The sequence below is a fragment of the Plutella xylostella genome, chromosome 18, assembly GCF_932276165.1.
Source record: "Plutella xylostella chromosome 18, ilPluXylo3.1, whole genome shotgun sequence".
Lineage (NCBI taxonomy): Eukaryota > Metazoa > Arthropoda > Insecta > Lepidoptera > Plutellidae > Plutella > Plutella xylostella.
The window spans coordinates 4619561-4645987 of NC_063998.1; the positions used below are offsets into that span (position 1 = coordinate 4619561).

Below are 26427 nucleotides of genomic sequence, written 5' to 3' on the forward strand. Positions count from 1 at the left end.
GAAGTATTGTTTATCATAAAAGAAAAACATACTTAACAATTAGGCAGCAACAAAACCAACAAACATTTAAGGGACACCAGTGTTATACTTACTTGCTAGGTACTTGATACTAGGAACATTGTGTAAAATGTGGGATTGTATAAAATGCATTTCATCTTCAAACCACTTAGATGCTAAGCAGTTAGGTTTAGGCTGTGGGAGAGTAGGTTATTGAATTTTAGGGGAAAACAAGCTATCCTTTTGTATCTCATGTGTGGTGAATGTTATTGATGTATGTATGCTTAGTGAATCTAGGCTTCTTACTGATCTACATATGTGATAGGTATGATTGTGGTACTTACTTACCCACCTAAGTATGTAAAGTTTGTTTTATTGGAATTCAATAGGTATTTACTTACTACAATAACTAGTTATGTATCAGACAACAGAATAGAATTCATGTAATTATTCCTTTTATTCAATGGTTACATTGGCCATAACTTGTACCTGACTGACTGTGACTAAGACAATTCTTATATATTCAGCAAGTTAATGATAATTTATAATACTTAAAAACCTGCATTATACCCTTTTATTAATATAAATAAACATTGATTTTGCTTGAAAAAGATGTTAAGAATATTAAACAAAATTAATAAATAATAGGGTCAATGAGTCAGTTGGCGGCCTAGTTGAGCACCAACTTTACTTTTACTAAAGTTATCTACTTGTATGATTAAAATAAAATAAATACCTTCAATTAGGTAATTATACCAGTAGGGTCAATGTGTTGGATGGCGGCCATAGGAGCACTAACACTATTTTAATTTAACTGAAATATTTGGATAAGATAAAATAAATATTTTCAAAGTGAATATTCATGCAATTTTACTTTTGATGGTTAAATGGATATCATTGACTATATATTGTTGACTGTGACCATGACAACTTTTACATATTCAGTGATTAATATTAATTTATTATACTTATTATTCTACTTTAATTCTGCTAATATAAATAATGATTGATTTGGGTTTGGATAAGATGTTGATAATATTAACCAAAACTTATAATTAGGGTCATTGAGGCGATTGGCGGCAATAAGAGTTTCAACTGTATTCTATTCTAAATAAAATTTACTGAGTTTTGAATAAGATAGGGAAATATTTTCATAGTACATGAGTTACTTACTACCGATAAATAAATTGAAATGACTTCTTATCAGCTTGGGTAAAGGAAAGCAGTTGCTGAATTGGATTCTTCTTACAAACTTACCAATATACTATATACAGGAGGAGATCATGACAGTTAGTTATTAATAAGTAATGTTGAGCTTGACTGTGATGAAGTTAATTAGAGGCAGGGAAACCACCTCGAACAACTTGTAGGTACCATGGTAGATACAAGCCAGCATCGATAAAATATTAATTGTCACATAACTCTGAGATCTATAATATAGAGATACATTTGAGTGATTGCTCTTGACACAAGCTGAAATGGGAGATAATAATTATATTTTAATTATGTCCATTATTGGAAAACATTGTACTGTGACGATATACATGAGTAGACTCAGGAAATATCCGTGTCGAATAAATGTATAAGTAGACTCAGGAAATATCCGTGTCGAAAATACAAGAGTAGGCTCAGGAACTATCCGTGCCGGATTACTATTACACATTATTGATACATAAGTAGACTCAGGAAATATCCGTGTCGAATAAATGTATAAGTAGACTCAGGGAATATCCGTGTCGAAAATACAAGAGTAGGCTCAGGAAATATCCGTGTCGAAAATACAAGAGTAGGCTCAGGAACTATCCGTGCCGAATAACTATTACATATTATGGATACAGAAGTAGGCTCAGGAACTATCCGTGCCGAATTACTATTACACATTATTGATACATAAGTAGACTCAGGAAATATCCGTGTCGAATAAATGTATAAGTAGACTCAGGGAATATCCGTGTCGAAAATACAAGAGTAGGCTCAGGAACTATCCGTGCCGAATAACTATTACATATTATGGATACAGAAGTAGACTCAGGAAATATCCGTGTCGAATAAATGCTTAAGTAGGCTCAGGAGATATCCGTGCCGAATTGTGAAGCTGAATAAAATATTATTAACATCATCTGGATCCCAATCAATAGATCCTTTCCTAGGGACTGACTGACAAAAAAAAAAACAGTTTGAATAGAGCCAGTGGGCTAGAGAAGGTAGATGGGTCTGGTGGACAGATCTGGTCGTCCTTCATAGGGTGTGCGAGGCGGGGCGCACCTTCTATTCAAATTAAAAAACCTTTTTTTTATAGATAATTTTGTATATATTTAAATTACTTTTGTTTAATTAAATCATGTATGTTTTAAGAAATAACTATTGCTTTAGCTTTGTTCTGTTGTCCTAACAAATAGATAAACTAGGGATTATGAACTAGGGTTCTAGGGATTAGTGCTAGGGTAGGGATTCTCTCAACCTCCTAAAAGAACTTGAGTTACTTCGGAAATGTAGAGTCCTAACCGCTAGACTAGACGATCACGTATTGGCCAAACGAATAATGCAAAACACGTATACCGTTACAAGACTTCTCTTCAGTTCGTTTCAGTTTAGTTAGGGCGAAAAATACGTCTTAAATAGGTAGGTTAGAGTGCGCAGCGTATACTACAGGGGGGGGTATATTACAATTGGTGCCGTGACCAGGATAGGGTGATCAGAATTATTAGAAACAGGATCGGGTTATTAGGAACGTTATTTTATTTGTGTGTTGCATTATTCAAAACTTAAAAGGCTTTTAGCCTACAATTGTTGCCGTGAAACGGAAGGAGATTGAGAGAAAACGTTAATAGAAAAATCATATGTGTAGGCGTACAATAAAATAGGCATTTAGAGGAAAAAAAATAATAATAATAATATAATGTGTACACTTAGGTAATACATTTTGTTTGAACCATTTAAAAGGTCAATAACTGGTAACTTTACCCTTTACATTAAAAAAAAAAAAAAACTTAGCATAATATTTGTATACTTGTATACATTTTGCTTGAAACATTTGAAGTGCCGATATGTGGTACTTTTACCCTATTGTATACAAATTGTTGCATTCAAACTTAGTGTGCTTAAAATACGTGTAGGTTGCCTACAAATGCATTAGTAAAACAATCAAATAGGTTATAGGTAGCGTCCTGTCATTATTATTTTGGTAAAGACATGACATTGTGATTTAGAAGCTGCGCACACTTTACATGGTTCATTTATACCGATCTTACCATGGTGCACTTGAAACTGGTAGGTTTGGCGCATGGATGTTGCGTCATTTTCTGTAATTATTTCATTAAATTAATAAAGGAAAAGGGGTACCTATAGTAAAATAAAGTAGGTACCTACTAAGTAAACGAGGATAAACTAGTAAGGTCAAAGACCGTTCGAAGTTAGCGTGGTAGGTAGCTATAACTAACAGATGTTTTGGTGAATGCAAACTTTAGTAAGTACCTAAGTACTTGTTTACCTATTTAATTTTTTCTACGACTACGATTGTCTAGGGAATAGATTTTTTGTTATTTATACATACATATACACATATTATAGGTAGATAGTAGACACATTTTAATAAGTGTCAGTTTCACAGCGGCGGATGAGATATATCTACTCATGGCAAATTTATTTTGATTGTGTGCATCCGATTTTAGGTTTAATTCCAAGTGTACTGTCTGTCTACTGTTATTTTATACTTCTACTTACCTTTAAATAAAAGGTAAATAAGGATACAACAGGAAGAAGTTAGCTAGCTAGAATAGAATAGAATAGAATAGAATAGAATAGAATATTTATTCAGAAAATACTTAATGCTAAATGTTATTTACAATAATAGGTCAACTCTTAATGCTAAAGGTAGTTTAAAATGCTGATCTGAACTAGGAAATAACAGAGTTTTTCCTGTATTTCAGATGGAAAAGCTCTAAATTAAACAATTTTAGAATCTAAATTAAATAATCTTAGAACAGAAAATATTAAGTAATCTTACTTTCTAATTGTTTTATGTTAGATTTATTATAAACAAGGCAATTTATGTTAGGTGTAGGTAATTATATAGGTTAAAAGTATTGTTTAGTTATACATTAATAATAATAAGTTAAATTAAACGGTAACAATTCTCACTTGACAATAGTTAATAAGTTCTCTGTATCTTCGTAGGACATATCTTGTAGAGATTTCTGGAGAACGGTCTTACACTTGGTGTAAGTTAACGGGTAAAGGACCAATTTAGCATTTAACCTATTGTAAAGGATTGGTCCCAAGAACAAGTAAAACCTAGATGTTAACGCATGTTTGGTTGTTTTTATTGTGCAAACTTTATCTACTCTTCTTTTGTTTGTTAATTCTGGGCTGTAGGGAAGTGCCGTGTGCTGTTTTAAAACTGTACTTGAAATAAATAACTGGCGGACTGTTAGTACTTTGCATGATTCATATAGAAGTTTCGTCGGATAACGGAAAGGGCGAAATGTTGAGACTTTAAGAACTGCTCTTTGAGCTCTTTCGATCCTCAATAATAAGGTTTTAGCCGAGCCACCCCACGAAGTGATACAGTATGTTAATACTGATTGGCACAGCGCAAAGTAGACTTGTCTGATAATTTTGGAATCTGATATAAAACGAAGCTTTTTAAATACAAATATTAATTTACGAACTCTGCTGCTTAGAGCTTCTATATGTTGCTTGAATGATAGAGTTTCGTCGATGATAATACCCAGATATTTAGTTTTGTTTGTGTTAGTAATTGTAGGACAGGTGCAGGGATAGCCCAGGGATTTACAATAGTGAGCGTATACGTTTGGAATTTTTAATTGTGATTTGGGTTTTTGTTTTGAAAATTCAATAAAGTTTGTTTTCTCGGCATTAAGTGTAAGTAGGTGATGCTGAAGCCAGCGGTTAACAATATTGAAACCTCTTTGTGCATAATCGTAAACTAGATTTTTGTTTTCCGCGTTAGCAGAAAAAAGTAGAGCAGTGTCATCAGCGTACGACAGAATAATGCCGTTTTCTAGTTTAAGGTTGCAAAGATCGTTTATATATATTAGAAATAAAGTAGGGCCCAGAATACTTCCTTGAGGAACTCCAAAACCGGTATTTTCCTGATCAGAGCTGACGACATTGCCTATCTTCACGCACTGAGTGCGCTCGGTCAGATAATTTTCAAATAGTTTCAGCTGGGTACCTCTTATACCTAACATTTCGAGTTTATGTAATAAAATCGGGATAGATACTGTATCGAAGGCTTTGGAAAGATCTAAGAATATCCCTATTGTCTGATTACCTTTATCCAGATTTTGAGCTAAGTAGTCAGTTAACTCATGTACAGCATCGGCCGCTGATAACTTAGGCCTAAAACCAAATTGTGTTCTAGATAAAAAAGAGCTGTATTTGATGTTCGAACCTGATTACCTGTAGATATCAATGATTAATTGCAGTTCAAGAGTTTTAACACAGGTGGCGCTGGTATACATATTAAAATATTTTGCATTGTATAATTTTATTTTCTTACTCATTTATTTAGGTAGTCCGTTATGTGGGTTTAATTAAACCATAAAGGAAGAGTGTTGTTATAGGTTTGGTGTATGTTTATATGCTGATATATTTATACTTTCAACGCTAGAGAAAGGGGTGTAATGAGAATTAGTTATGTATGACAAATAAATTTTGCCAGCATAGGAAAGATAGGATTAGTGTTGGGTCTTATGTCAAGGTGACTTTTACCCACGATAGAAGGGGATTGGTGTCATGAATTTGGTATGGATGTAGGTGAGTTCTAGATACCTGACGTGTAGGTACCTTACGGACAAAGGAAAGGGCTGTTATAAGTTTAGCGAATATTATTGTTATGAGTTTTGTGGATTTTAGTAATAGTATATTCAGCTTTCGTGGGGTTAACTGAATATGTATATAGTTACCGCATTCGTGTCGACAAAATTAAAGACTGTTTTGTACAGGTTCAATGACCTTCATGTATGTACCTATTTAATTAGGCAATGATAGGTAATGTTACTTCTTATTATAATGTCAGTGACAAACAGCTGTCCAGCTCCAGTGATTGTCACTAAGGTGTTTGTCACCGTGGTTAAAAGATTATGTAGTGGGATCAGTTGTCGGTGGCTGTTTGCCGATGCCGAAGGCACTGTTCGTGTGTTGGGTACAGTGGATATGTCACTCCTTTCGTTGTACCTACTTCAATGGCATGTATGTAGTAGGTATGCGTTTTGCTAATACGCAGGTATAGGTAATTAGGTATATAATTGGAACTAGGAGGGGAAATCGATACCTAGCATGTGGAGAAAGAGAGGTTATGATATTATGATCTTATGTTTCTACATGTATGTAAATACTTAGCTGGCTACACTACCGAATGTTGTGGTGGATAGTGACCTTGACTACTGTCTCGAGTTCGATCCTCGGGTTTTTGGTGTTCAATGTGTGTTGTGGTGTTAAATTTATGTGCATGGAGATTGTGGAGGTGGCTCTCTGTTGTTGGGGAATTGGAGGAGGTTCGTGTCCTGCAGTGTATACCTAAATACAGGCTGCGCGTGAGTGCGTGCTAGCTACATATAGTATAGGTACTGGATTGCTAATTGCGTGTAGGTGCGATTGAGTATGGATTGATATTGTGAATAATGTGCACGACATTAGGGATATTATGAGATAGAGGAATGATAAGATTACGGTGTAAATAAAATGAGCTAGTGAAGGAAACTATGTTCGTATTTACATACTTACTTATATCTGATTTTATCAATGTGTTAAATTAGGGTGGCTTGGGTTCATCATCATCATCGGCCGTAACATCATTAGATTAAAAGTTACACACAAATAGGTATTCATAGGGTTACTTCAATGTCGTCATCACATATAGGGGGTGTTTAGGACTGTTCCCAGGAGAGGAAGCTGGAAGGCATAAGATAGTGGGGGTGAGCCTAGTGAATGTATGTTACAGTTCTTTAAAAATAGCTTGATTAGAATGACAGCTGTCAAATCCATACATTTTATTTGTCACTTCTTCGCTTTCAAGGGAAACCCAACTTTATTTAGCAGGCATAAGTCAAAGTCAAATGGTTTCATCATCAGCCAATAATCGTCCACTGCTGGACATAGGCCTCTCCCAAGGAGCGCCACAACACTCGGTCCTCGGCCTTCCTCATCCAACCACTACCCGCCACCCGCCTATGGTCGTCGGTCCGGCGGGCAGGAGGGCGTCCCACGCTGCGCTTGCCTGTTCGTGGTCTCCACTTGAGAACTCGTCTACCCCAACGGTTATCGGTTCTTCGGCAGATATGACCAGCCCACTGCCACTTCAGCTTGCATATTTTGACAGCTATGTCGGTAATCAAATGGTTTAGTCGACGTAAAACTTTACAATTATTTGTCGATAGTCATCTACCAGGAAGATCTGTCAATCAAACGTGGTATATTTTAAAGGGCTCATGCTATATTTTATAAACTATAATATGTGTATTAGATTATAATGATGTGTTAGATTATGATGGCCAAGATTCATAATCATCGGGCGGTTCAACATAATATTAGGTAAATGTCACAGAATAGGTATCCTTAGGGCTGCTCCGATTTTATAATCATCATCATCATCATCAGTAGGGGGTGTTTACGAATAGGTGACATAAGAGAGTGGGGGTGTCCCTTAAAGTGAGTAAATATGGGCTGCTCCAATTTTATAATCATCATCATCATCATCAATAGGGGGTGTTTACGAATAGGTGACATAAGAGAGTGGGGGTGTCTCTTAAAGTGAGTAAATATGGGCTGCTCCAATTTTATAATCATCATCATCATCAGTAGGGTGTGTTTAGGAATATGTGACATAAGAGAGTGGGGGTGTCTCTTAAAGTGAGTAAATATGGGCTGCTCCAATTTTATAATCATCATCATCATCAGTAGGGTGTGTTTAGGAATAGGTGACATATGAGAGTGGGGGTGTGTCTTAAAATTAGTAAATATGGTTTAAAAATGTAGGAATGTTTATGAATGAGAGTGTAGTGAGGTGATTGAATTGAGTCAATGAATACTATAAAATAGGAAAGACGGTTGTGATGTGAATGTGGGTTAAGTATTGTTCTGTTGTTACACACGTGGGGGTGAGAGTATTCATCTACAGAAATAGATAAGAGCTTAGGTTATTTGACAATTTGAATGCATTTTAAATTTGACTGTCTTGGAGTGAACGAATGTGCTTAACTTACCTAAGTATTTCATCAACATAGAAAAATATTTTAGAGTTGTTTAATTTTGGGGGTGATACACCATTTAAATCATTGGTACTCAACCTTTTTATGTAAGGGCCACAAACACGTTTAAGTCATAGTACGCGGGCCGCAGGTTGAGTATAGCTGATTTAAATTCTCATTGCACTCCTTTAAATAACTAATTGATTTTGTAAAGGATTTTGGGTAAAACTAAAAGTTATGGATTGGAATAGGATTATTGTATTATGATTAGTGATTAGGAGAGTGGATAAATTCTTAAATCAAGGGGGTGTGTTGTGTACTTACACAAGAGGGATAGCAAATAAGTTTCTACTTGGATTTAAGTTTAGGTACAGGTTATCTGAAGGTACAGTGATGATGGTCACACCGTGTAACCGTGTCATTTATTCATTGGCCCTGTAAATTTTATACTTTTGGGCGCGCTAATGTCGGTGACTATACTTTGTTATGGTAATGAAATGGAATGTAATTTTGGAGTACTTCTTCCTATACTTAATAACTTTACCGTGATAGATTACATTTTATAATATATATTTTTTTTGTGTGAAGGTGATAAGTGATGGTTTTTAAATTCATACCTACTGCTGAACAATTCGGATAAACTACTGATAGGCATATAAGACATTTGCCGAGCTTCTATAAGGGGGCTATCAAATGAGTTATCTAGTAGCATTGCTTATTGGATAATGATATCTTTGTCGTTTTTATTGTCTCGACCGACTAAGACTTTCTGCGATGGTCTACAGTGCGGGCTTTCAACGATCTCATATTTGAGAAGGGAATAGTGTGACTTTGGATCTCAACTCAAATATTTTTCATTAATGAGTTATTATTGATTTGCATAAATCACAAAGACATTGAGGAGGAACTAATTTAAATGTCACTCAATGCGCCGATCGTTCTAAGAAAGTACTGAGAGACATATAGAGCGTCTGGTGAGCTTCTATAAGGGGGCTATCAGATGAGTTATTCATTAGGCTAAAAATACAAGCCTCTTGAATAATGATACTTTTGTCGCCTTCGCGGGAGTGCTGGTTTGGTGGGACGATATTAATCTGCAGTGGGGGATTCGAAGTTGTTCCGTGTTCAAGGTAGCGAAGGGCACAACGACTGTTATCTCGAATACTTTGTTTACGCTTACCACTGATTACAATTTTAGTATGCCGTAATTTATTAATTAATATTTACGTAACTAAGCTATAATTAAGAAGTACTTCCAGAGATGCATTTCTTTTCGTTAAAAGTTTCGTTCAGTTATTTGTTTTTCTTATAAACTTTTATCCTGTTGTCACTATAGCTTACAGGTTTACATAAAGCTAGGTAGGTTTAGTAAATGCTGAAGGTGATAAGACCCAGGGATTCTTAAATTTACCTTACAAAATTCTGTTGATAAAAGTGTTGTGAAGGTGTTGAAGTGGAGTTAATCCAAGTAGAAAAGTAAAACGATACGGGTAAACCACTGATAGGCACATAAGGCATTTGGTGAGCTTCTATAAGGGGGCTATCGAATGAGTTGTTCAACAGGACTACTGATAGTGTAAGCCTATTGGATAATGATACCTGTGTCGTAGATGGTGTCTGCTTGACTGGACATTCGGTGAGGATCTACAGTGAGGGCTCTAATCGATCACATATTTGAGAGGGGATATGGGTCTCAACTCAAGTATTTAGTTTAACTTTGTTACTTAGGTTCTTTTCTTAATTGCAAAGACATTGGGAAGAAAACAGTAAGCAATTCACCCAATGCATCGATCGTATGGAGAAATCACTGAGAAACATATAAGGCGTTTGATGAATTCTTATAAGAGAGTTATCAAATGAGTTGCCTGATAGGATTGATTATGTGCACGCCTGTCGGGTAATGACACCTTTGTTGTCCTTATTGGGTGCGCTGGCCGAGTGGGTGGCATCTATCTGCAGTAGGGGGCCTCGAACTCGTTGCATATTCGAGATAGCGAAGGGTACAGCGACTGTTACCTCGAATATCCTGGTTTTAATATTACTAAGTGACAATAAAACACTGGTTACAATACTATGAATTAAGTAAATTTAATGTGAGAGTATTGGGGTTTATCACCTTCACTAAGATATAGAGTTATCATTGTCTATCAAGTTAAGTAGGTAAATTTTTATCCAATTGCATTTCCTAAAAATTTAGGGGGTGGTTGTAACGAAACTTATTTGTATTGTAAGGTTCTGATATTAGTTTGTTATTTTCATGTACCGTTATTCATGTATAATGTATAAGTCTTAAATAGGTAAATTTTTATCCAATTGCATTTCCTAAAAATTTAGGGGGTGGTTGTAACGGAACATAGTCCGTCCGTAGCAGACTTATACATTATTACAATATTTATGTATAGATTGGCGAAATTTTTATTATAAGCAAAATAAGACTATACGCTGGTTGGAAAACACAACCATACCGCGATGTAGAAATGCCACACTAGTGCCATCTGGTGGGTTAGACTCGTTGACGCATTTCCTTATATGGTAATGTTCGGGGGGTGTTGTGTCGTTCGAATCGACAGATACCTAGAATAAGTACAAGTCTTATTGTTGACGCTTAGAGTTTAAAGAGATATCATACTAGATTCGGTTATGTTATGTTTCAACCGTTTATACGGCTCTGTTAATTATTGTTTGATTATTGAAATGAATGACGCCATAGTGATAAGTTATTATTATGAGGATTAGATTTGCAAAACACTAATTTACGCGACACTTTACGTACTACGCCTCCTTGACGCTCAACTGAGTATCTTTTAGTTCTAATTAATCGAATCAGGACTTAAAATGAGTAAATACTAGTTAAATAATAATAATATTAATTATCAATAATTATAGAACAATAGTTCATCGGTTTATTACTTTAAAAATATTTAATAGTTGTGTTATTGTCTAGCTCAGTGGCGCCACCTGGAGTCTAGGATCTGAGGGAGGGAGTTGAATCGATAAAGTTCGATGGATGAACCGGGAAAGAAAAAAAAAGAGGAGGGAGTCGATGGTCAGGGGGACTATAAATAGGTTTCGGGAAGAAAACTGGCCCTTGGTCTTCCCGCGGGATTTCGTGTGATAACATCAAGCCTTTGCATTTTAGAGTGTTATTTAAAGGGAAAAGGGGATAGAGAATGTATTTTTATAAGTGTGTGGATACGGTGGATGGCAGCTTCGACCAGCCGGCGGCGGCGCAACAAGGAACCTCAGCTAAGTGTCGATTGGATTTTATAATAACCACTATTTCGAGGTATCACAGCATATTATTATCTATATTCCACTCCATTCATAATATCAAAATATCTATTTATTTTGTTCTGGTTTCAAAATTCGAATATTTTCATAACCTAAAAATCCACTTGTTCCCCATTATTAATTGTTCAGCATCTTGGCCATTTTGAAATTGAAGGCTGCTAGGGTACCTAGGTTTATTAGGAGAGACCCAAGGAAACCACCTTTTACTTCATCAATCAGCCTTAAAGATTCTATCACATAAAACAATCAATTTACAAGCATAAGTACATTCGACTATGGGAAAATTACCCCACTTGTTTCATCAAGCTATGTTTGTTTACCTGGAAGGAATAAACTTAGTTACTTATATCAATATAGTACAGATATTGAATAGTATGTTCTATTGAGATGATGGCTAATGAGTCAAGTGTTTGTATGTTACTTTTACTCAAAGCAATCTATCTACCTGAAATTGTTTCACCCAGCAGTCTTTGCATACCCAGTAAAGAACAGTAATTAGCATAATACAGACCATTAGGTGTACCTATGTTTCATTGTGGTGGATCATAACCTATGTTCCAACATATTTGGTTTACAAACTTACTAGGCTTGCACAACAATCTGAATAAGTACCTAAGTAATAATAATGGATGATTCATCAGATATATAACATAATTATGTGGAATCCTATTCAGTGATAAGTGCTTGCAATTTAAGTAAATCTATTAGGTAACATATTAGATCATTCTGAAATTGTTTAGGTTCAAGAAGATTCATATTCCTAGGTAGTCGGTACTTATTTACTTATCTCCTGAGATACACAATATAAACTTATTTCTACCAACTCCATCTAGTTCTCATGTAAGCATGTACTTATCTATTCAGTCTTGAAACCAGAATGAAGAATATGCTTCAGGTTATTCATATTAAGCTATGAATCTATTTAGCAAAATTATATTCTTATTTGAATCAGCATTTCTATTTAGTACTTAAGTAATTTAAAATCTACAGCTAGCTCAACCTACTTTGATTCTCTAAGAGTGGTTATTATAAACATTACTTATTACTTGTATTCTTAATATTTGAAATGATTTTAAACATTTTTCCACCGGGATGAAAATTGGCCGGACCATATTTTCATAAAATACTATGTTTCTACTTGAATAATTATTGTGTGTACTTGTGTGATTCACTAGTTTAATGATTCTCTATGGTTTTATTATGGGTTTAGCTACACTTGGTAAATTCAGGTATTTGAAGTATTGTTTATCATAAAAGAAAAACATACTTAACAATTAGGCAGCAACAAAACCAACAAACATTTAAGGGACACCAGTGTTATACTTACTTGCTAGGTACTTGAACATTGTGTAAAATGTGGGATTGTATAAAATGCATTTCATCTTCAAACCACTTAGATGCTAAGCAGTTAGGTTTAGGCTGTGGGAGAGTAGGTTATTGAATTTTAGGGGAAAACAAGCTATCCTTTTGTATCTCATGTGTGGTGAATGTTATTGATGTATGTATGCTTAGTGAATCTAGGCTTCTTACTGATCTACATATGTGATAGGTATGATTGTGGTACTTACTTACCCACCTAAGTATGTAAAGTTTGTTTTATTGGAATTCAATAGGTATTTACTTACTACAATAACTAGTTATGTATCAGACAACAGAATAGAATTCATGTAATTATTCCTTTTATTCAATGGTTACATTGGCCATAACTTGTACCTGACTGACTGTGACTAAGACAATTCTTATATATTCAGCAAGTTAATGATAATTTATAATACTTAAAAACCTGCATTATACCCTTTTATTAATATAAATAAACATTGATTTTGCTTGAAAAAGATGTTAAGAATATTAAACAAAATTAATAAATAATAGGGTCAATGAGTCAGTTGGCGGCCTAGTTGAGCACCAACTTTACTTTTACTAAAGTTATCTACTTGTATGATTAAAATAAAATAAATACCTTCAATTAGGTAATTATACCAGTAGGGTCAATGTGTTGGATGGCGGCCATAGGAGCACTAACACTATTTTAATTTAACTGAAATATTTGGATAAGATAAAATAAATATTTTCAAAGTGAATATTCATGCAATTTTACTTTTGATGGTTAAATGGATATCATTGACTATATATTGTTGACTGTGACCATGACAACTTTTACATATTCAGTGATTAATATTAATTTATTATACTTATTATTCTACTTTAATTCTGCTAATATAAATAATGATTGATTTGGGTTTGGATAAGATGTTGATAATATTAACCAAAACTTATAATTAGGGTCATTGAGGCGATTGGCGGCAATAAGAGTTTCAACTGTATTCTATTCTAAATAAAATTTACTGAGTTTTGAATAAGATAGGGAAATATTTTCATAGTACATGAGTTACTTACTACCGATAAATAAATTGAAATGACTTCTTATCAGCTTGGGTAAAGGAAAGCAGTTGCTGAATTGGATTCTTCTTACAAACTTACCAATATACTATATACAGGAGGAGATCATGACAGTTAGTTATTAATAAGTAATGTTGAGCTTGACTGTGATGAAGTTAATTAGAGGCAGGGAAACCACCTCGAACAACTTGTAGGTACCATGGTAGATACAAGCCAGCATCGATAAAATATTAATTGTCACATAACTCTGAGATCTATAATATAGAGATACATTTGAGTGATTGCTCTTGACACAAGCTGAAATGGGAGATAATAATTATATTTTAATTATGTCCATTATTGGAAAACATTGTACTGTGACGATATACATGAGTAGACTCAGGAAATATCCGTGTCGAATAAATGTATAAGTAGACTCAGGAAATATCCGTGTCGAAAATACAAGAGTAGGCTCAGGAACTATCCGTGCCGGATTACTATTACACATTATTGATACATAAGTAGACTCAGGAAATATCCGTGTCGAATAAATGTATAAGTAGACTCAGGGAATATCCGTGTCGAAAATACAAGAGTAGGCTCAGGAAATATCCGTGTCGAAAATACAAGAGTAGGCTCAGGAACTATCCGTGCCGAATAACTATTACATATTATGGATACAGAAGTAGGCTCAGGAACTATCCGTGCCGAATTACTATTACACATTATTGATACATAAGTAGACTCAGGAAATATCCGTGTCGAATAAATGTATAAGTAGACTCAGGGAATATCCGTGTCGAAAATACAAGAGTAGGCTCAGGAACTATCCGTGCCGAATAACTATTACATATTATGGATACAGAAGTAGACTCAGGAAATATCCGTGTCGAATAAATGCTTAAGTAGGCTCAGGAGATATCCGTGCCGAATTGTGAAGCTGAATAAAATATTATTAACATCATCTGGATCCCAATCAATAGATCCTTTCCTAGGGACTGACTGACAAAAAAAAAAACAGTTTGAATAGAGCCAGTGGGCTAGAGAAGGTAGATGGGTCTGGTGGACAGATCTGGTCGTCCTTCATAGGGTGTGCGAGGCGGGGCGCACCTTCTATTCAAATTAAAAAACCTTTTTTTTATAGATAATTTTGTATATATTTAAATTACTTTTGTTTAATTAAATCATGTATGTTTTAAGAAATAACTATTGCTTTAGCTTTGTTCTGTTGTCCTAACAAATAGATAAACTAGGGATTATGAACTAGGGTTCTAGGGATTAGTGCTAGGGTAGGGATTCTCTCAACCTCCTAAAAGAACTTGAGTTACTTCGGAAATGTAGAGTCCTAACCGCTAGACTAGACGATCACGTATTGGCCAAACGAATAATGCAAAACACGTATACCGTTACAAGACTTCTCTTCAGTTCGTTTCAGTTTAGTTAGGGCGAAAAATACGTCTTAAATAGGTAGGTTAGAGTGCGCAGCGTATACTACAGGGGGGGGGTATATTACAATGGCACAAGGTTCCAACGCAAAAGTATGAACACTTATTTCAGAAGTGGTATTCTGAAGGGACGAATTGTCGTTTTGCTTTTTATTACTGATGGTAACTGTAATAAAATCGAATGGTATGGTGTAAAGTTGTAAACTAGTTTTTTCCTGTGAAGTTTTTGTTAAAAGAAGGGTCTTCCGGATAAAATAAAAAGATCGCTTGTTGTTATTATTAATCTATGAATTTACCAATACTAACATACATGTCTATTTAGTGAAGCATAAATTTTATTATAGAGTAGGTATTTTCCAAGTCTAACCAGTCTTTTAGTTTTCATCCCCGATATCGCGCGGTGTCGTGATATAGATAAACATGGAAAGTTCCCGACTGCGGGTAGATTTCCAACAAGATTTCCTCACGCTGCCTTTAAACTGAGTTAGAGTTAACACTATCGATGCGTTCACGAAGTTAGCTTTGAGCGGGACCGCACTCGAAAATAGCATTTATTGTGACACGTTTAAGTTCTATAGGGCTCTTGAAACTTTGAGAATTTATATGTTAAGTTCGGAGCGTTTTAAGGGAGAAACGTAGAGAAGGTGGGTCTTTAAACGTGTGGTGCTTGGTAGTTCTAATATTACGTTAGTCGAAACTTGAAGATTTTTACTGCCTATACATTTTTTGCATTAAAGCTGATTATTAAATGGTTAGATAAAATGTTATCAGGGCTAACATGCTTGTTGCTGTCACTATCTATACAAATTGCAAACACTCAAACATCCCGCATCAGAACTATTCCCCAGATACCTTTTCTTAGACAATTGAAAATTTTGTATGTGGATGAGATGTGGATTGATTTTGTAAGTCGATTCTTGTGTTCGGCTTTAAACGTCATATTTTTATGTTTATGCTTACGTCAGTCTTAAATTAGACAAAAGTATAGTCTATCTCCCATTTTCTTCCCATATAGTAGGACTTACCGTCCGTTTCTTACTGTAAGTATCGATAAAATTTTCAAAAATAAGAAAAAATAAGCCTAAGTTACTGCCAAAATAGCTGCAAACTTCAGTAAAGTAACTACGTACAAAGTAAGTGTGCTATTAGAAAGGGTTGGACCTAAGCCGGCAATAATAAAGTATAAGTGATGATACTCCAGAGGGGCGTCTTGGGATAGGTGATCCATTCTGAGCGCTCAAGATTTATGATACTCACCATGAGATAAGGGGAGGCCGCACTCGCCGGAACTGGGTTGCAGTGCAACGGAATTGCAGAGTAATTTATTTGGAATTAAAAAGAAGTGGGATGTTTACTGTTTGTCGTGTGTGTATCTGTTTGTGGAACTGTATGGGATTCATTGATATATTTTTGGCCTTTAGCCATGTTTTGGTTTTGATCAAGACAATCAGACTGGTCGTTATCGTTGTTTGATAAAATTTATACATAAATTGGTGGAGCCTCTCCTTAAATCCGAGAGTGTATCGCTTCCTTTACAAACGTTTTAAATGACCTGCAAAAGTGACACTGGTCCAGGTGCCAACAAGAATATGATATTTAATTTTCTTTACAATAGAAAGTGCTATCTAAATTGATACCTAATGAAAAAGTATAACGGTTTAGGGGAAAGTACCTACCTGTTCAGCAACCACATAAAAATGAGCCTTAGCAAAGTCACGATCCTGCATAAAATATTTAATTTCAACGCAATTCATCTCCCATTTTACAAATTACATAACATGCCTAGAAGTATCCCTTTCCTGAGATACCTACCTGTGTTTTAATTACTTCATCCTACACATGATAGGCTTGATGTTCGGCCCCTGATGTTACATTATAAGGGTCAGGTAAATGAAATGACGGACTAACGTACTCTGTAATTAAAACCGAGAAAATTTTAAATTTTAGGTAAGTATACGTAAATGTTCTGTAAATTTTGGTTTTCATTGCCTACTGTACGCTTATTGCTAATTCAGGAAAAAAAAAGGAAGTTGTAGGGGGTGATTCCGGTTTATCAAAGGTTAGTTAGTTTGACAAGGTACAAAAGGTGTGTATAAATAAGCCGACCAGTAATGTATGCAGTGAAATTTTGAAATCACTAAGCCTTAAGCTACACTGGTTAACCGGCTTTGCAATTCCATTCCAATAGGCAGCCCATGGTTTAATCAAACCTAATACGTTGCGGTAAGACCCATGTTTGTGCTGACCATCTTCAATTATGTGTGCAACGGCCTCAATAGATGAACGAAAACCAGGTAGGCTTTCTACTGATCAGCGGGTTTAGCGGAATTTGATTTAAAACCAATTTCAGAGATTTAATACATATATTAGTAGTCAACAGCCGGAACGGAAGGGGCGAGTAGGTATTAGAAAAAGTAGGTATTATAATAATATAAGTAAGTACTTAATTATTTTATTTTAATAGTTGGACTCAATAAATCTTAGACGTTAAATTAATTTCAATCACTATAAGCAATTACCACATCAAAAAATATATGTATATTTCGGATGTGAGTTAAAAAGAACCTCTTTCTTTACTTTACATCAACGTTGCGCATTAAGAATTTACTCGAATCGAATCGACTCGATTAGGGATTTTGATTCCTGTTTACAGCTCGGCTGTGTTGTGTATTCCATGTGTGAGCACAGACGAGTCCAAACAATGCATTCTACGCTGGCTTAGCCGATCAACTTCGAAATCATCTCGAATTACATCCACCACACAAACCACCTTATTTGTATTCAATTTAAGGTTCAAAATTCACCCCCACAACACACCATAACGCTTGAATAATCATTCATGTAAATAGCAGGCCCCGGGACCATCGTGACGTAGTTTGCCCCCGATATAGGAGAGGCAAGTCGGAATGAATGGATTAACCGAAAGCTGAAATGTTAATGTGTTTTATAAATCCATATTTTGGGGAATACTCGGGATTGTGTGCGGACTGTTCGTCGGAGATAAAGATATGTTTTGATTTTGTGCGTTGAACAATCAGTGGAATATGCTAGGGTTTTCGTAACATAAATGACCATGAGAATTTACCTGTTATCAGTAAATGGGAATGTCCATTTTGTGTCTAAACCAACCAACATAACAAAAAAGATATAATTAATATGTAGAAGTAAAAAAAAAGTTATCTAATCGTCATGCACAGCTGGCTTTATCAAATACTTTGTTGTGTAACAAATCGAAGGTCAAACTTGTTTTTGTGTCTGTGTGTTGCACGCTCGAGTCAGTCGACAGTCGGCCGCCCACAGCGATGGACTTCAACAACAAAGTCGTAGTAATCACGGGCGCGAGCTCCGGAATCGGGGCCTCAGCTGCCGTCCTGTTCGCGAGACAATCGGCCAAACTTGTCCTGGTCGGCCGGAATGAAGAGAATCTCAACAAAGTCGCGGCACAGTGCGAGACGGCCCGCGGAATTAGACCCCTAGTCGTGCGAGCGGAACTAGACACGGACGCAGACGTCGAAGCAATCGTATCGAAAGCAATAGAAGAGTTCGGAGCTATCAATGTGCTGGTGAACAACGCCGGCGTCGGCGTGTGCGGGAGCGTTCTCGACGGCGTCGGACCCTACGATAAAGTCATGGCCACAAACGTGAGAGCGGTGTACTTACTAACCAGCTTAGCCGCACCCCATCTCATCAAAACTAAAGGCAATATCGTTAATGTATCCAGTGTTGCTGCTTTCAAACCGATCAAGGATGCTGATTATCTTCCGTACTGCGTTTCCAAAGCCGCGCTTGATCAGTTCACGAAGTGCGTGGCGCTAGAGATGGCCCAGCACGGCGTGAGAGTCAACTCTGTGAACCCGGGAGGAACTAGGACGCCCTTCGCAGAGAACGCCGGCTTCACAAAGGCGCAAGTTGAAGAATTATATAAAGCCCGCGATAAAAACTACCCGCTCGGTAAAATGGCGGAAAGTGAGGAAGTGGCTGACCTGATTGTTTATCTGGCCAGCGATCGCGCGCGCAGTATCACCGGCGGCGTCCACGTCATCGATAACGGGGAATCATTGATGTGAATATATTAGCGGGAATGTGTGGACGTAGACGTAATCTTGATATGGCTATATAACGAAAAGGGCGCGCTGAGTGGTTCCAGACAATGAGACGGTTTTATTAAAATTTTGTGCGTCCCGCATACAATTGGATCCTTACCTATCAAAAAAGTCGTCTCGACCTTTTCCAACATTTTTATAACATGGAATACTTGTGAAGGTACAGCTCTGTCAGCAGTAACTTACGCGTGTTATAAGAGCGGATACAAGGACTAACAATATAGGTCGCAGTAGACAAATGACGGCTCAGTGCTAATATAGTCCGTGTTGTGTTGGTCGTTAGTCTTGATTTTGCCGGCGCTGGCATGCTACGTAAAGCAGAACGTATGGTCGGCGCAAATGAGGAGTAACACACACGGTCGGAAGTAAAAACACACGGCGTGTGATAACTTCGCTGGAATTCCGTATTAAGTTTCTCATCTAACTACATGTATTCCTGTAATATTTCACATTTACCTTTCCGCCGGCATGTTTGTTTATGATATGGCGTTCTGCGTTTTAGCGTTTGTTTACTGTGTTGCAAATATTAATTAACTTTAGTTGCGAAGTTATTTGATGGCTGTTAGTATTCATAAGTAGGCAAGTTGCCGTTAAGTTAATGCACATTAGTTTTCAGAACACATTAACAACATTCTTAATACTCTGTATGCTACTTATAACTTCCGATTGGTGAACTTAATGTAAATTAGTAAAAAAAACTACATATTTATGTAAATATGCTTTTGTTGTAAATAGAAAAGAGATAAGTAAGTACCTAACAAAATAAATCTATTTAAAACTCATTAAATCTATTTGAAACTCATTAAATCTATTTGAAATTCAATTTTGTTTTGTTTGTTTAAATATTTAGTTCCCATGTTTCCCAATTTTGGAGTTGGTCAATACATTCATAATTTTTAGGTACCTATTAATGGCAGCTGTACAGCATGAATACGACAAAAGTGATGAGTTATAAGTAGTCAATTTAAAAATGACAGGGTTTTTTACAAAAGTAAAGGCTATTGTATCGGCTTCATTATAACTGCTATAGTGAGGGGGTTATTAAAAGTATGTATCGGTTACAGGCCTGCCTACCTGAGGTACAATGATCTAATTCCGCTGTAGATTTGTAAATGAACCAATTATTTTTATTCACTAAATGCCTTCTTACTAATATAATGTAGTATGGTATATGGTCTAACTGCACAAAACAGGCAATAAGTATAGATAGGTAGGTAATTATTGAAAGTGTTAATGAATTATTTATTTATCATTTAAACAACGGTTACCGGCTATTAGTATCCGCTGCTCCATCTCTTACTATTCAAAGTTCTACGCGCTCAATCTGTTCGAAAACTCTTATAATAATGGCCATTTATTTAAAGTTTTTATTACACGGTAGGCGGGGGTGAAACATGCTGGAGGCAAGGGGGGAGGGAAGGGACGGGAGGGGAGGGGTGCGTGTGGTACGTGCGAGAGTCCAGCCTCGAGGGATTTGCGGGAACTCGGATTTTTCAATTCCTATTTGCGCCTGCAAAGTGCCACAGTGAAGCAAAGTGTAGTGTTGTATTGTTAACACATATTTTATAGGTATACTGTACCATAATAATTATTAATAAGACATGTAAAAATGGAGTAATGTATTCTTTCAGTAAAGTTTTCTATCTAAATTATGAAGAGTAAGCTGGTACCCTTTCAGGTGGCATTTCAAAATTTCACCCTGTATGCATTCTAAATCCATTGTTAATAAATTTGAAATAAGTAATTTGTGTTGTCTTCAAATAAATTTATCTGCAGTTTTCTTCAAACAAATATCATTTGCAGACAATGCGGAATTTTGGTGATTTCGCTCCGTTTCTCCTCATAAAAAATTATGTGAGGAAGATTTTTTATGGGAATATGATCGGACAGGCCACTGGGAGTTCGTGCAAAAAGTGAGAGTGCATGCCCTGCTTCATACCATTGGAAATGTGAGTACCTCTATGTATGCTACTCCTAACTAATATTATAAATGCGAAAGTAACTGTGTCTGTCTGTCTATTACTCTTTTACGCCAAAACTACTGGACCGATTTGAAAGAAATTTAGTATACATATTAGTCTAGACCCTGAGAAAGAACATAGGCTACTTTTTATCCCGGAAATCTCACGGAAAAACTTTTTAAGGCGAAGCGAAGCTCGCGGGAACAGCTATGTCTTTATATTTTCTTCACTATTACATCACGAGCTGTGGTCCGTCTGAACGACCATGTACTTATGTACTACTCCGCTCAATCGTTCCATGTATGGTACACAAACGAATAACGTGATAAGTGGTACTGGAAGGAAATCTGATTCATTTGTTGTTTTATTTGTACTGTCTTTTTTCGTTTCATAAGATTGCCTTTTTACTAATAATGTCTCTGAAATATGTATATGTGTCTTTGTTTGTGGTGTGGTTAGTGCGAGTATTTGTGTTAGTTTTGCAGTAGTTTTGCCTACATAACACCACCGCTCAATCACTATACCTTAGTGTTTATCTAATTTGGTCAATAATTTAATTTTGAAATTAGGTACGTATTGGTTACATCAAAATTGGTTCACAAGCTATTAAACATTCAAAATATACCTAACGTTATTATTAAAGCTTTTATATACAGTGTATTTTTTATCCTATTAACACTCTCTCTCTCTCTCTCTCTCTCTCAGCCTTCCGTAGTCCACTGTTGGACATAGGCCTCTCCTAACGATCGCCACCCCAAACGGTCACCCGCCATCTGCATCCAGCGGCTTCCCGCTACCTTCCGCAGATCATCAGACCAACGGGTTGGGGGGCGACCGACACGCCGTTTGCCGACACGGGGTCTCCACTCCAGAACCTTTCTACTCCAGCGGTCGTCGGCTCTATTCACACTATTACACACTATTACACGGTATTAACACTATTTTTAACCAAAAATAATCGGATCGTAATGTTTTAATAGGTATTTCACACTTCACATCAACTCGCCCATTATTAAATGACTTATAGTATAAATCAATGTTGGTATAAAGGGTTAATACCCATCAGGCAAGGGCTACTTATACTAACGTACGGTCAGAGGTCACTACAGGGACCATACGGATTTATATTTACCCTGTTCATTGTATACTCCTGCACATATGATATATGAAAACTTCTTATATGAAATTAGTACATAATATTAACTAAGGTGACACACAACCACATTCTAGCCAGCGAAATCAGTACCTAACTTTTCCTGTTACCTACATATTCCATGACCTACTTTTCCCAACACTAGGAACAGATCTTGGCGAGAAAACTTGAGCATTAGAAGATGCTCTTGTCAATAATCGTTAAATGTTACAGCTGCGGAGTGGGCTACAAAGAGAGGTTTCTATGCGACATTCCCGATTATATCTTGAAGGCCTTTCTATCAATAAACCTGGTATAACGTAGGAATAAATAGCGTTTATTACGTGTTTCGGTCAATCGTGAGTCATGGCGTTAAATTATGTATTACCTGGATTTTCCACGGGAAAGGCTAACAGTTAGAAATTAATAATTACAGATTAATCTTTTTTATATTAAAAATATACAAGTATACATATATAAGTATAGGTATTTAAACCATTTTTTTTACATTTATTTTATATCTTACTACTGTTGCCAATTAGAATTATTTCAATATTTTGGGAAATATGTACTTAACTAAGTATAGTTTGAAAATCATGCTTTTGGGCATATCCTTCTAGTCCTAAACTACTGAAGCTACAGCCCTGTTTCGGGCCCAAAATATTGAAATAATTCTAATTGGCAACAGTAGTAAGTACCTATATTGAAACAATCATCAAAGTAAATGATTATGAATTGGCTTACAATAATTAGTAGGACTGTTGAACGAGGGAGATTGATGGTACCCGAACAAGGGCACAGTATAACGAAGTAACAGTATTATCTTGACTGCACACTAAATTAAAGAATACTTACTTAAGGGTGAGGCCACACGAACGTAATTTTGTGAGTTGTGCGCGGCAGAAAAGTGTGCGCGCGGTCGAGGGGGGCGGGGAAGTTACTCGCTCGAAAATTACGCTCGTGTGGTCTCACCCTAACTTAGTTGAACACCGCAATAACTAAAGTAAAATTGCTTCGTTTTGTCTTTCAGAATACCACCACCACCTTTCGTTGCGTTTTCTGACAGATTATATAGATTTAAAAACACAAATAGCAGTATTTATGCCTATTAAGGCCGACTTTAACAGCATGCGGATTTGATCACGCATGCGGGATTGCCCTGTACGCGTTCATACGAGTATTAATTGCTCGTGGAATATTATGTACGCGTGCAATCCCGCGTGCGTGATGAAGTCCGCATGTTGTTTAAAATAGCCTTTTTGCAGATTTTAGGGTTATGTATAAATGAGACATTCGAAATTTATGAAGACTGAAACGTTGCACTGTAACTTCGTAGTACTGTGCAAAAGGTCGGTCCGTGATAAATTGTTAGATATTAGGTCATGATTTGAGAAGGGTATTTGCCTATCCTACCGTTCTTGCCTTTTAAAAGATCTCGATTTTTCTTGCACTTGAAAAGGGACTTAATTTCTTATGGAAATGATGAAAGATTTTAAATACTTATCATTGTAAAAACAACTTACCTTGACCTAGGTGCAATTGAAAATCATTTAAGTAGGTACTTACTAGTCATATTATTTTGTAATTTATAACGATTAAATATAATAAGTACCTATTACAATTAAAATTTTCTCCATTATAGCTAATACGTTTACTACATTATCGCTGAGACCTATAAAGAACTTTATTTCTAGGAATAGCACACTAAAATGACCATGCAAAACTTGCAACGCAACGAATATATTATATTCATTTAAATCTAGTAAAGGTAACTTACCTACATTATTCTGTATTTTTTAATATTAACACACACATAGAACAGGGCTTTGCCACGACATTACCTTATACAAGACAAATATCCATCTTCCCTAATACACAGTCGGCGATATTAACTAACGTACACATTACACAAATAGTGGAATTTGCATGTGCGAATCCGTCGAAGTTAAGGCAATTTCGCCTATTTCCGATTATGCAAAAGTGACTTTGAGTTCTAAGCGCTAAGGTTCAATAAGCGTAGATTGGTATGTGGAGCACTTAGTTCCGTTATTATGGAAATCATGTGCTACGGAAGCACGACGTTACCTAGTCTCCTTTGCTTAAGAGGCAAATTATGATAAATGGTTCCGTTCGTACGAAATTCAGGGGGCGAGGTAGACGTGAGACAGACTCTTTATAAAGTTTCGATAGGTTTTGTCGCCTTTGAATCAAGTTAATGTTATAACATCACCCGAGTCCGCGTTGTTCTATTATATCATAGATATTATAAGTTTTTAGGTTTTGTGTAAGTTTTCTGGCCCATTTACAAATACACCACGTATGTGCTACTATTCAAGTAGCTGTAAGAATGCATCAAAGCAGGCCGTTTGTTGAAGCACAAATAACTGTTGTTCTTGTTCCTCTATCTTCGATACGTTGAATGGTCCTATTGCTCGTCTTCATAAGCAAACCGTTTTCAAAGGGCATCAGTTTACATTGTGTGTTTGGTCAGTTGTCTAACGCAATTAGGTCTTACGTACCAGGTTTGTGGTGCATCATGCTAAAGTTATGGTATAATAGATTCTGATGGTGAAATCTTTACAATAGAGTAGATTGGTTCATTATACAGGATGTTGAAATTCAGATACTGATCGACGTTTGGAAATTCGTGAATAACTAATAATTCTTCTCCTCATCTAAGGAGAGCAATTTTTTTTCGACTAAGTAGGTATTATAACTCCGGTGGGTCGAACGTATAATTGTCGAGTCTTTCCTAACATGAGGTATTTAAAGTTTACCACTCCAGTACACGGCAAGCTGTCCATTAAGCTCCAACATTCCACAGAAGCATATCTCTCAGATCACTCCACTTGAAACTATCCAGTTAGTAGCGACCACAAAACTCCGTCCAGAAGTCCGAACTAATCCTGTACAATGTATATAATGTACACTTCGGGTCACGTACATTAAGATCCCCTAATTTAGGGATTTCCGGAGGAATTTCAACTCGAAAACTATTTTGGGGAAGATTTGTTAGGACTAGGGTTCACGTGTTGATAGACTGACCCTTGAATAGTTTCATTTGCCCGCAAACTTCTACAATTAAATTTGGACCTGGATTAAAGGGATCACTTTGTATAATTGCTTCGATACATTTCGTATTTACTTTTAGTTAAACTTATGTTACCGAATGTACTTAACTTATTTAACACTCACGCCTTTTTAATAATAATATCTTATCATGGCAGTGCAGTAATACAGTGAAACTCTTTATAAGCTTTAATTAGATTGCAATATCGTAGTATGTAAGGTACTTTCGCCTGAAAGTCCCGTTTTCCGCGTAAAAGGTATAGGAAGTAATTATTCCTAGAAGAGGAATTCTTTCCGAATTTCGTTTTTGCAGCCTCGTTCATTATCTTCAGACGACAGCGCGCTCCATCAATCCAATTAGTTTGAATCAAGAAAAATCGAGAAAAAAACCCGGCACTGATGGTTTAGTTAGAACATTCGGTCCATAGCGAGACAAATACAAAGGTCGGCTCGATGTTACTTGTTGAAATGATTGAATATGAATGAACAAAGAATATACTTTTCTACTTTTTGAAAGTATGCTGAAAACAACAAATTTTGTTTTAAGCTTATGCTATATTTTCTTTTTTATATACTTGGCATTTCAGTTCCCTTTTTTGCCTAATAAATGGAAGCTCTCAAAGAGAACAAAACTAATGGTGTGTACTCAAAGTCGACACGAAAAAATACTCCTGACCACCATTAATTTTTATTTCACCGTATGAGCCGGGGCATCTTGAGGAAGCGTGTTGCAGATGAAGTCGTTTATTTCAATACAGTGGAATTGTTGTGAGTCGGCATTATAACATTGGATGGTATTTAACTGTAAGTACCTTAATGAATTCACGTTATGTTCAC

General features: G+C 36.1%; 2 protein-coding genes across 3 annotated transcripts in view; both read left to right on the plus strand.

The window, feature by feature from the left end:
* LOC105391004 (semaphorin-2A) overlaps positions 1-26427 on the plus strand; it is a 319874-nt gene that overhangs the window by 32856 nt on the left and 260591 nt on the right. The gene's annotated exons all lie outside the window — the stretch shown is intronic.
* LOC105380062 (oxidoreductase UcpA) lies at positions 18587-20230 on the plus strand. Its single transcript, XM_011549551.3, has one exon. It carries the CDS (start codon positions 18628-18630, stop codon positions 19390-19392), a length of 765 nt encoding a protein of 254 aa, XP_011547853.3. The 5' UTR covers positions 18587-18627; the 3' UTR covers positions 19393-20230.